Source organism: Anomaloglossus baeobatrachus, chromosome 5, assembly GCF_048569485.1.
Source record: "Anomaloglossus baeobatrachus isolate aAnoBae1 chromosome 5, aAnoBae1.hap1, whole genome shotgun sequence".
NCBI lineage: Eukaryota > Metazoa > Chordata > Amphibia > Anura > Aromobatidae > Anomaloglossus > Anomaloglossus baeobatrachus.
The window spans coordinates 445,398,543-445,411,231 of NC_134357.1; the positions used below are offsets into that span (position 1 = coordinate 445,398,543).

General features: G+C 42.4%; 1 protein-coding gene across 1 annotated transcript in view; it reads right to left on the bottom strand.

The window, feature by feature from the left end:
- OPRL1 (opioid related nociceptin receptor 1) overlaps positions 1-12,689 on the bottom strand; it is a 197,751-nt gene that overhangs the window by 30,458 nt on the left and 154,604 nt on the right. Inside the window, exon 3 of the mRNA XM_075350457.1 lies at positions 6,187-6,542. Coding sequence (XP_075206572.1) covers positions 6,187-6,542 — 356 coding nt within the window. The remainder of the gene's footprint in view (positions 1-6,186; positions 6,543-12,689) is intronic.

Here is a 12,689-nt window from a genome sequence, read left to right on the forward strand (position 1 = left end):
GTGCGCATGATCAGAAGTCACCGGCACTTCCTGTCATGTGCACTAGACCTCTCTGAAGCGGGGACGCATACAACCAACTTTATAGTGCACATGACCGGAAGTGCAGTGACTTTTGATTATGTGCACTGCCCGGCGTCTGGTGCAGTGACAACGGACACAGGTACGGGTGTCACCGATGATGATGCCATGCAATGGGCATTGAATAGCATGTTAGCACGCCCCTGTGTGACTTGTCCCTGTGCTCATTAGCATATCATAGAGGATCTTTAGAAATACTTTTTTTTAAAGATCTCTTTATGTATGCTACTAGATACAGGGACAGTTAGGTAGGGATTAGATATGTGCACCCAGAACTGCTCGTGGTTCTGGGTGCCTAGGAGACCTGACAGGTTCCCTTTAAGCTATGGATTTTATCTCAGTATGGATCTGGCCTTCAGTTTTTCTATTGGAGAATTGGAGAATCAAAGTCCCCCTTTATAGTCACATTCAGGTCACGTGTGTAGTAAGTGGGCAGTGTTCATGTCAATTTTTATCACCAGCTTCTACCATATTTCACTTTTCGCTGCCTCCTCCACCTCTAGAAGGAGATGACATCATTAAAGGTCAATCGGGCTTGATGACATTGCCTGTGTCGAGTCTCCTAACAGAGACTCCACAGACCTTGTTTGATTTGCATACTTCCCAGGGGGCAATGCACCTAGGATTTCACTGTGTTGAGCGCCTTTGCTGGCTGTCGGCAGTGTTTTCTCTGGCTGGTCTCCCCGAGATCAGTGATTGTTTCGTCTTGCTGGTCTACTAGGCATCGCTCCCACCTAGCCAGAATCCTACTCCACACTGATGAGGGGCAATACCCCGAAACAGCTGTCTGTGGATGGATACCTGGCCTTGGTATTTCCCTTGTCATATCTTTAAACTCATCAAGAGCTGGATATTGACTAAAAGGACCACTTCATATGTTGGTTATAATGGTCTCCTTAAAAAGAGCCACTCCTTGGCTAAGTCCTTCCCGGAGGGATATCTGGCTATTTTATGTGTCGAGACTCCTAACAGAGGCTCCACTGACCTTTTTTGATTCGCATCCTCCACCTCCAGAAGGAGATGACATCATTAAAGGTCATTTGGGCTTGATGACATTGCCTGTACAGGTTAGAACATGAGTCTTCCAGTTTATATTTCCAATACAATTCTCCAGTCATGGAGTGAACACTACAGGCAGCTGTCCACATTTGCATTCATAAATTTTCCCCAGAAGCAAGCACCCTGCAGTATGAGCAGAGGACATGAATTATAGATGTGACTGTAATATCACATAGCGTTCGGTGACAGGGATGTGATGGCGTTAAAGCTCAGCAGATCAGTTTCAGAGACGTCTGTTTCTTTCCCCATCTCTCCACTGTTCCTCTCCTTAATGCCTCTTCCTCAGTCCGCTGTGCATGCACATTAGACAATAATCAGCCACATTAATTGCAACCTTGTCTGAAAATAAAATTGGATCATTTGGGAAATAGAAAAACATTTTTTTTCTCATAAAAGCAGGTCGCGAGTTACACTAGCCTCGTATAATTATAAACTTGGCGAAACGAGCCTTCTTCTGAAATAAACCTTAATTATGATAATATTTCACCGCTGGAGAGACCAAGCTCACTCCGCAGATTCGGTTTAATTGTAGTAAATCACAAACAACCCACTGCTAACTGGACCTATTAACCCTTTCACATAACCAATGTTGGTTAAAAGACAGACAGTGAAATGGTCCATTTTGGGCACCGCCTACCAGTCAATAAAAACACTGCCTTCTTTGAAAACCATCCAAAATATAGTTTAGAAAAAAATCTGACATTAATTTGCTAAATATGATTAGATATTAATAATCAAGAAAGAATTATTTTCTGATACACAGCTCCAAATCCTCTACATAGGCTGTCAGCAGGTTTTTGCTATGTAATCTGAAGCCAGCATGCTGCAAAGGTTAAAACAGAATGTTCAGGGAAGCCTGTTTTGTCACAGTCCGATCTTTTCTTTATTTGCTATGTTTGTTTAAGCAGAAGGACCCTTATCATTACAGGGCTAGAAACTCACTTGCAGAGAAATCCAATGCACCCCCTGATGTGATTGTAAATTTACAGTGAGGTGTCAATCTCTATTTAGAGCCTAGTGTGGGTAGGACAGCTCCCTGGACTCAGCTACATGAGTAAAGCAAAAAATTCAGAGTGCGTCAGACCGGCTGCATCCAGTAATCTAAGTGATACACCGTTGGATTCAGAATCCTCTTTGTCTACATCATGCTGCTCTCAGATGAGGTAGCAAAAACCTGCTGACAGATACCCTTTAAAGAGGTTGTCTGGGACTATTTTATTTTTTTACAATGGACCTAAGAAGTAACAGTCAAGTAGTTCTAACTACGTGTCCCTTCTGCCCATCACAGATTTCTGCCAGCACAGACTGCTCCAGCTGGCAAATCTGGGTCTTCTCGTGATACTACTCCCACAGAGAAGCAGCTTCTCCTCTGCTCTGCTCTAATGATGGGATGTGACTGCCGATGTCATTCTTATTGACAGCTGGCTACGTCCTACCTAACTGCAGGAAGCCAGCTGTCAATCAGCATGATGTTGTAAGAGGTGGTAAAATCCCTACAGTACAGAATGTTGATACAATGTGTAATGTGTAATATGTTCCTGCATAGTAATGTATAGTAATATGGTATAATGCATAAGGTAATATATGTGTATTAGGGTATGGTATAAGATAGATTTCCCGACACCGACTGTAGGGCATGTGACAGTTGGCAGTTAGGATTAGCCCTTGGGGCGAGGAGCTGAGAAAAATGACCGTCTCCAATTTGGAGGCTCTGCCCTCGAAGAGGCAGAGTGAAGTGAGAAAACACCCACACTAAAGCAGCTCGGTGCCATTATTGGAGAGAGAAGCAGAGGATGGATCGCCATGTCGTGCACCCCATGAGAGATGGCCAGTGATTTGGTGTTCCAAATCGTGGATGGCCAGCCAGCTGTCTTGGAAACATGAGGCTAACAAAGGCCACAGTGATGATTAGAAAAAATAAAATAATAAAATAAAAGGTCTGAACTGCAGAACCCCCTTGTTGTGCTAGTTGATAGTTGAGGAACTGTTTGCGTAACTGGGGCGGTGGTTAGTGGATACACCTAAACAGACTGCCTGTTTAGCTGAGAGCAGCTAAAAGTTGACTTTTTCCCTTCCCAGTTTATTTTGCGCACATTGTGCACTGCCCTGCTGGATTTCATGATTGTGAACTAAGAGAGGGTTTTACACCTTTCGCTTAGGACCCTGTCTCTATGGACTTTACACAAAGCCCCATTAACTTTGCCCTTGTCTCCATAGACTTTGCCCCATATGCCCTAGGGACTGTAAGACTGCCACCTTGGCAGAGTTGTGTGAAATAAAGGGACTGTTTTTTAGAAAGGGGGTAGGAAAACCGGATGACCACATGTGGTGGCCGGGTCAAGGACTTGGAATGTTGCCCATGGCAATGGAGGACAGTTGCGGTCGACCCCTTACCATTTGTGACCAGTTGTGATGTTAAAAGAAATTTGACCACATCCTGTTGCTGGATAGAAGAGCTGGTCTATGGCCTATGGCCTAGTTCGTTAAATTAACTTGGACACTGTGTTGTGAGGTCCCAACCAAGTGGACCTTGAAGTATACATGAATAGAGACTGTTGTATATGACACATGTTTAATGAGTTTCAAGTTTCACAGATTCCCATGCTCAGGGATGACCATATTTAAGTGGAAAGGAATGTAAGAGGTGGTAAAATACCTGCGGTGCAGAATGTTGATACAATATGTGATGTAAAGTGTAATATGTTCCTGCATAGTAATGTATAGTAATATGGTGTAATGCATAAAGTAATATATGTGTATTAGGCTATGGTATAACATAAGTTGCCCGGCAACTGACTGCAGGGCATGTGACAGTTGGCAGTTGGGCTTAGCCCTTCGAGGGAGGAGCTAGTGCTGAGAAAAAGGACAATCTCCATCTTGTAATTCAGGTAGGGTTTCTGACTGAGAAGAGAGCAGAGCACTGGCTTGGGTGCAAGGCGTTACCACATATATCATTAACTCCTGAATGTCTGGAGCCGACGGCTCTTATTTGGTGCCAGAGTGAGCATCCATTTTAACTCCGACGGGGGATATAGACGTGGAGCTCGGCTGTGGGAAGAAGTAACGATCCTCTTAAAAATCGCAGACCTAAGCCAGTAGGGTCAGAGTATAAAGGAGCGACTTGAACCGAGATAGATCAGCTGGGGACAAAAAGAAAGTCCTGAAGTGAGTTGTAACCGAGCAAGGAAGGAAGGCAAGAAAGTGTCTTATTGCATTTGTTGTACCACCATTTGTTGAAAAAGACAGTTCAGTAAAGTAACTTTTGAAGAACTTTAGGTGTCTCATGAGTCATGTGTGGCCGACACTGAGTGCAGAAGCTTGGAAGATGGCAGCAAAATACCAGAAAACTGTGAGGGTAATTCACCGCACTCACAATCAACACACATAACCAACAAACCGTTTTCAATGTGAGGCGCCAGGGTGCAACAATAGAACAATCAAAAAAGACTGCTGGAACACCATTGCAAATGTGAACAGGGTGCTAGCTAAAAAATACACAATTTATATAAAGTGAAAGCTGCACACCAAATTCAGAGAAATATGAATAAGCATAACTGCTCTATAATACATAAGGAAATGAAAAATACAACTAGCCATATGAAAAATTGGAAACATTGAAAAATGTGACATTGCATAACTACTGAGGATTATTTGAAAAAAAAAGAGATATTTTGCTAATATATTGATCAATTCATTACTGCCCGATAACCACGTCACGGTAATCTCTTATTTATCGGGTACCTAACCAAATGTTACTTCTATGTGCAGTTAAAACCTGGTTGTGTATGGGAAGAGAGGGACCTGGCTACATAGGAAATTGAATAAACATGGCTGAAGCGCGGGACTGGGTTCCCAGACAGAAAAAAACTGCATAACAATCAAAAAGACATGTCATGCAATGTCACATTTTCAATTTTTCCAATTTTTCATATGGCTAATTGTATTTTTTATTTCTTTATGTATCATAGAGCAGTTATGCTTATTCATATTTCTCTGAATTTGGTGTGCAGAGTGCAACAATATGGCCTCGCCCATGACTACCGCCCTCTGGCACCTTACAATTTCAGCAGTCAGAGCCTGCCCACAAAGTTTCCAAAAGAAGAAGAGCTGCTCTGTTGATGTGAAGCAGCAGAATCTCCAGGCAAGAACAGTCCGTGACCGCTCTGAGCTGGCGCCGGGTAGTTAACAGCTACCTGAATGTTAGTTCTTAGGTCCATAATAAAAAATAAAATAGTCCTAGACAACCCCTTTAAAAGTCACAAGATTATATCTGACTGCTTGCAGCCACCACTAGGGAGAGCTTACTACATGCATTTTTCTTTTGGAGTTCACAGCATAAATAGAATACATATAGCTCCCACTAGTGGTGAATATAGGCACACACAGAATTTCTAATTTTAAGGGTTCTTTAAATGTGTTCAAAATCTAAATGCACAAAAACTCACTCATATTTTGTTATTATCAAAAGTCAGCTATTGTCACACCGCCAGTTCCAGTACTGGATCATGGCAGGGAAACTTCCATCTTGAGAGATTCTTGTGTCATCATGTGACCAGAGCTGAGAGTGAAGAGGGCTGGCTGGTTTATTTTAATAGTTAAGTCAGTCCCCTACTTAGCTTATGCATTGGCCATGATTGAGACAGGGATTGGCTTAGCCAGCCCCCTTTAAACACACAGCACCGGTGACATGCCAAAACAAGAATCTCTCCCATGTTGAAAACAGATTGGAAAGAATAGCTGCAGGAAAGCGGGATCAATAGTATATGAGAAAGTTGTTTCTATTTCCTTTTTCAACATATCTTAAGGCAGTGTTTCTCAACTCCAGTCCTTGAGAGCCACTAACAAGGCATGTTTTCAGGATTTCCTTAGTATTGCACCGGTAATAATTCCAACAGTTGTGCAATGCTTAGGAAATCCTGAAAACGTGCTATTGGTGGCCCTTGATGACTTGAGTTGGCGAACATTGTCTTAAGTTAATTTTTTCTAACTGCAGTAGCAGTATCATCAGTGACAACAACATCCTATCTTACCGAATCCTTCCATACTTACCCTCATTATCCATTTCTGCTGATCCCATGACCATAACAGGGATCCCAATGAAGGAGGCTAGAATCCAGATACAGACATTGACAACTTTTGCTTTGTGCGGTGTGCGGATATCAAGGGCTTTCACAGGATGACAGATGGCAATGTACCGGTCCACACTCATCATGGTCAGTGTGAAGGTGCTGGTGAACATGTTGTAGTAGTCGATAGCGATGGCAATCTTACAAAGTGCATTGCCGAATGGCCAGATTCCCATGATAATGTCAGTCCCTTGGAATGGGAGGGTTATCAACACTAAGGCATCGGCCAAGGCCAGATTAAAGATGTAGATGTTGGTGGCGGTTTTCATCTTGGTATACCTGAAATAAACCAAAAGATCTGTTATTAGCTGCAATGAATTATGCAAAAAAAAAACTTATAGTATGACAGTGACCAGTCACACACCAACACTTTTGGCATATATCCAAATAATACATGAGAGCGTCCATTAAGTCAATTTATAGACACCCAGAGATCTGCCATTTGCTCTTTCCAGGACTTAAAGTTGTTGACCACTGCTTGTTAACGCATTAATAATGGACCCAAAGAGATGAAAAAAAAAAAATACAACACCTTCCGGACTGGCACCTCTCCTCTTCAGCGTTGCATCCCCTGTCCGTCTATTGGGATTAACATCTGGCTAACGCGCCACAAGATTAATAGTTTTCTTCCGCTTAGAAGAAATGTGATCAGTCCGCCGGTGGATGCATTACTGAGTATGGAAAAGCAGTGCCAATCTGAGAGGTGATTATCAATTTCAAATTTTCATTTTCTATTTAATAAAGGGTTGTCACCTAAGAAGACAACTAAAGCTGGCCATACATATCAGATGTAAGACCAAAGAACTATTTATTCTGCCCCCCCCGCCCCCTCCCGGAATGCTCTGCCGAGTATGCACGGAATGCTCTGCCGAGTATGCACGGAATGCTCTGCCGAGTATGCACGGAATGCTCTGCCGAGTATGCATGTGTTGTAACCAGAGAGGAGCTAGTAAGGAAACCACGCTAGACCAGACAACTCAAGTAGCAATATGTCTTCCCTAGAAATAAATGGATAACATGTCTAATCTCAATTTCCCCCAGCATCATTTGTCAGAAATCAGAAGGCATACCCGCATACATATATATTGGGGGACAGTCCAAATGAAAATGGAAGATTTAGCTGACATTACAGTTTATGGTCCATCTTTTTGGTCCAGCAGGATAGATTATAAATGTATGATTACTGCAGGTCCGACAACTAAGACAAGCATTAACCCTGATAATGGGAGTCCCAAAGACCCCTGAATACATCAATCAATAGTAAGCAATAGAGATGGGGAGCACTAAAATGCTTGGGTTGCTCGATTCTCGAGTCGAGCAGGTCAGATGCTGTGAAAGTGCTCAACCAGAGTAACGAGTATAATGAAACTCAGTGATTGGACAGTGCGGCTCTCCGCCCACATACAGCCAGCCATAGACAGAGCATTTCAAGCGGAAGGGCATTTTTTTTTCTTTTGACACACTACATCCGAAAAAGTTGCTTTAACCACATTGAGAGCCATTCAGAGACTGTGAATGGCTCTTCCTGGGGTGCCTGCACACATCATGCAGTGAAGCACGTCTGTGCGTTATGACGTTGTTTCACGGTTGACACATCTGAGCACCCGTGATTTTCGGCCGAGTATCAAAATTATCTGAGCATCCCAATGTTCAATCGAGTAACGAGCCAACGACGCTCGCTCATCATTAATAGGACAGTTAAGGAGCAGCGGCCATACATGCTTGAGGAGCTACAAACGCTCACCATGTCTTCATTCACGCAGTGGACTTTGAGATTCCTATTCTCAGGATCCATGAGAGTCTCCCCAGCCAGACCTTCAAAAATCATACATTTGTCACTAATAATATGATTACAGTATAAATGTTATTTATGGCACAGCCCCTTTAACTCTGTAGAACAATTTAAAACTACTTATGGAGCTGAACAAAACTATTCTAAAAGTAAATGTTGGGGACACGTATCAGAACCGTCTAGAGATGAGCCAACACATAAAACCTGCTGCCAAAGTCTTCGGTTCCAGCCTTTGGATTAAAGATTTTTGCCTTGGCAGAACTGTCTGCCAAACGTACATAATCCACATCTAGGAGGGCACAGAGGAGCTTTGCATTTTATAAGATTAACTCTACGTACTGTTGGATAGCTCAGCGGGGAACTTTTATCATCAGATTATGGCTCCTCGCTGGATTCAACATTTTCAATTAACCCCCATGATATGGAATGGTGAAGTGGCTTTCCATTGTATTAACTGCTCACTTTTTCCATTGAGATACATACGACATATCGCAGGTCAGTGTGACCACTAATACATGATAGCTCAGTGGTTATCACTGCTGCTTTGCAGCGCTCTGGTTCTGGGTTCAAATCCAACATATGTACCAGGATGGGGGACTTATAAACCAGGATGGGGGAGATATACACTAGGATGAGTCCAGGATTCTGGAAAATATACACCAGGATGGGGAATATACAGTGCCTTGCAAAAGTATTCGGCTCCTTTGAATTTTTTTTACCCCTTTCCCACATTTCAGGCTTCAAACATACAGATAAAAGTTTTAATGTTATGGTGAAGAATCAACAACAAGTGAAACACAATTGTGAAGTTGAACGAAATTTATTGCTTATTTTAAACTTTTATAAAAAATTATAAACTGAAAATTGGGGCGTGCAATATTATTTGGCCCCTTTAAGTTAATACTTTGTAACGTCACCTTTTGCTGCGAATACAGCTGCAAGTCGCTTGGGGTATGTCTCTATAAGTTTTGTACATCGAGAGACTGAAATTCTTGCCCATTCTTCCTTTGCAAACAGCTGGAACTGAGTGAGGTTGGATGGAGAGCGTGTGTGAACAGCAGTTTTCAGCTCTTTCCACAGATTCTCGATTGGATTCAGGTCTGGACTTTGACTTGGCCATTCTAACACCTGGATACGTTTATTTATGAACCATTCCATTGTAGATTGTTGAAAGACAAATCTCTGATCCAGTCTCAGGTCTTTTGCAGACTCCAACAGGTTTTCTTCAAGAATGGTCTTGTATTTGGCTCCATCCATCTTCCCATCAATTTTAACATTCCCTGTTCCTGCTGAAGAAAAGCAGGCCCAAAACATGATGTTGCCACCACCATGTTTGACAGTGGGGATGGTGTTTTCAGGGTGATGAGCTGTGTTGCTTTTATGTCAAACATATCGTTTGGCATTGTGCCCAAATAGTTCGGTTTTGGTTTCATCTGACCAGAGCACCTTCTTCCACATGTTTGGTGTGTCTCACAGGTGGCTTGTCGCAAACTTTAAACAACACTTTTTATGGATATCTTTGAGAAATGGCTTTCTTCTTGCCACTCTTCCATAAAGGCCAGATTTGTACAGTGTAAGACTGATTGTTGTCCTATGGACAGACTCTCCCACCTCAGTTGTAGATCTCTGCTGTTCATCCAGAGTAATCATGGGCCTCTTGGCTGCATCTCTGATCAGTCTTCTCCTTGTTTGAGATGAAATTTTTGAGGGACAGCCGGGTCTTGGTAAATTTGCAGTGGTATGATACTCCTTCCGTTTCAATATGATCGCTTGCACAGTGCTTCTTGGGATGTTTAAAGTTGTGGAAATCTTTTTGTAACCAAATCTGGCTTTAAACTTCTCCACAACAGTATCACGGACCTGCCTGTTGTGTTCCTTGGTCTTCATTATGCTCTCTGTGCTTTAAACAGAACACTGAGACTATCACAGAGCAAGTGCATTTATACGTAGACTTCATTACACACAGGTGGCTTATATTTATCATCATCAGTCATTTAGGACAAAATTGGATCATTCAGAGATCCTCAATGAACTTCTGGAGTGAGTTTGCTGCACTGAAAGTAAAGGGAATGAATAATATTGCACGCCCCAATTTTCATTTTATTATTTTTTACAAACGGTTAACATATGCAATAAATTTCGTTCAAATACACAATTGTGCCCCACTAGTTGATTCTTCACCGTAAAATTTGAATTACTTTATCTTTCTGTTTCAAATATGAAAGGAGGTTGAAAAAAAAAAAAAAAAAAAAAAATATATATATATATATATACATATATATAATATATAAAGCTGAATGTGTGTATGTGTGTGTGTATGTATGTATGTAAGTATGTATGTATGTATGTGTGTATGTCCGGGATTGGCATCTGCACCGTTGCAGCTACAGCCACAAAATTTTGCACACTCACACTTCTGGACCCCAAGAGTGTCATAGGCTATGTTTTGAGGGGAAATTTTAACCCCGCGCTTTACAGTTATTCACCAAAAAATCTGCCTCCATTAAAGCGAATGGAGCTGGGAGCCACAGTGCAGCCAGAACTTCAGAAGAATGCGCAGCCACGCCCTTATATGGAATGTTGGCGTGTCACAATGCAGCCAGGGAAAGAGACAGACAGGGAAAGAGACAGACACAGACAGGGTAAGAAACAGACATAGACAGGGTAAGAGACAGACACAAAGAGACAGACAGACAAAGAGACAGACTGACAGGGAAAGAGACAGACACAGACAAAGAGACAGACACAGGGAAACAGACAGACAGGGAAATAAAGGGAAAGAGACAGACAGGGTAAAAGACAGACAAAGAGATAAAGAGTCAGACAAAGAGACAGACACAGGGAAAGAAACAGAGGGAAAGATGGAAAGAGACAGACAGGGAAAGAGAGGGAAAGAGACAGACAGGGAAAGTGACAGAGATAGATAGACAGACAGGGAAAGAGATAGATAGACAGACAAGGAAAGAGATAGATAGACAGACAGGGAAAGAGATTGAGACACACGGAGAAAGAGACAGAGACAGTCAGAGACAGACAGGGAAAGAGGCAGACAGACAAAGAGATAGAGAGAGAGACAGAGAGATATATACAGAGGGGGAGACAGACAGAGAATGGGAGAGAAACAGAGAGACAGTTACTATCCCGGGTGTTAATATATTCTATTTATACATTCTATCCCGGGAATGTTAATACATTCTATTTTGTTAACAACAATTATTAACCCGGGCAAAGCCGGGTAGTACAGCTAGTATATATATATATATAGTATAGAGTACAGACCTCATTCAAAGAGTTTTCTTTATTTTCATGACTCTGAAAATTGTAGATTCACATTGAAGGCATAAAAACTATGAATTAACACATGTGGAATGAAATACCGGTACTTAACAAAATAGTGTGAAACAACTGAAAATATGTCTTATATTCTAGGTTCTTCAAAGTAGCCACCTTTTGCTTTGATTACTGCTTTGCACACTCTTGGCATTCTCTTTATGAGCTTCAAGAGGTAGTCACCGGAAATGGCTTTCACTTCACAGGTGTGTCCCATCAGGTTCAATAAGTGGGATTTCTTGCCTTATAAATGGAGTTGGGACCATCAGTTGTGTTGTGCAGAAGTCTGGTGGATACAGAGCTGATAGTCCTACTGAATAGACTGTTAGAATTTGTATTATGGAAAGAAAAAAACAGCTAAGTAAAGGAAAACGAGTGGCCATCATTACTTTAAGAAATGAAGGTCAGTCAGTCAGAAAAATTGGGAAAACTTTGAAAATGTTACTACAAAGAAACTGGCTCACATGAGGTCCGCCCCAGGAAAGGAAGGCCAAGAGTTACCTCTGCTGCGGTATAACTTTATCCGCGTCACCAGCCTCAGAAATCGCAGGTTAACAGCAGCTCAGATTAGAGACCAGGTCAATGCCACACAGAGTTCTAGCAGCAGACACATCTCTAGAACAATTGTTAAGAGGAGACTCTGTGCAGCAGGCCTTCATGGCAAAATAGCTGCTAGGAAACCACTGCTAAGGACAGGCAACAAGCAGAAGAGACTTGTTTGGGCTAAAGAACACAAGGAATGGACATTGGACCAGTGGAGTGGAAATCTGTGCTTTGGTCTGATGAGTCCAAATTTGAGATCTTTGGATCCAACCACCGTGTCTTTGTGCGACGCAGAAAAGGTGAACGGATGGACTCTACATGCCTGGTTCCCACCATGAAGCATGGAGGAGGAGGAGTGATGGTGTGGGGGTGCTTTTCTGGTGACACTGTTGGGGATTTATTCAAAATGGAAGGCAAACTGAACCAGCATGGCTACCACAGCATCTTGCAGCGGCATGCTATTACATCCGGTTTGCGTTTAGTTGGACCATCATTTATTTTTCAACAGGACACTGACCCCAAACACACCTCCAGGCTGTGTAAGGGCTATTTGACTAAGAAGGAGAGTGATGGGGTGCTACGCCAGATGAGCTGGCCTCCACAGTCACCAGACCTGAACCCAATAGAGATGGTTTGGGGTGAGCTGGACTGCAGAGTGAAGGCAAAAGGGCTAACAAGTGCTAAGCATCTCTGGGAACTCCTTCAAGACTGTTGGAAGACCATTTCCAGTGACTACCTCTTGAAGCTTTTTTCTTTATAAC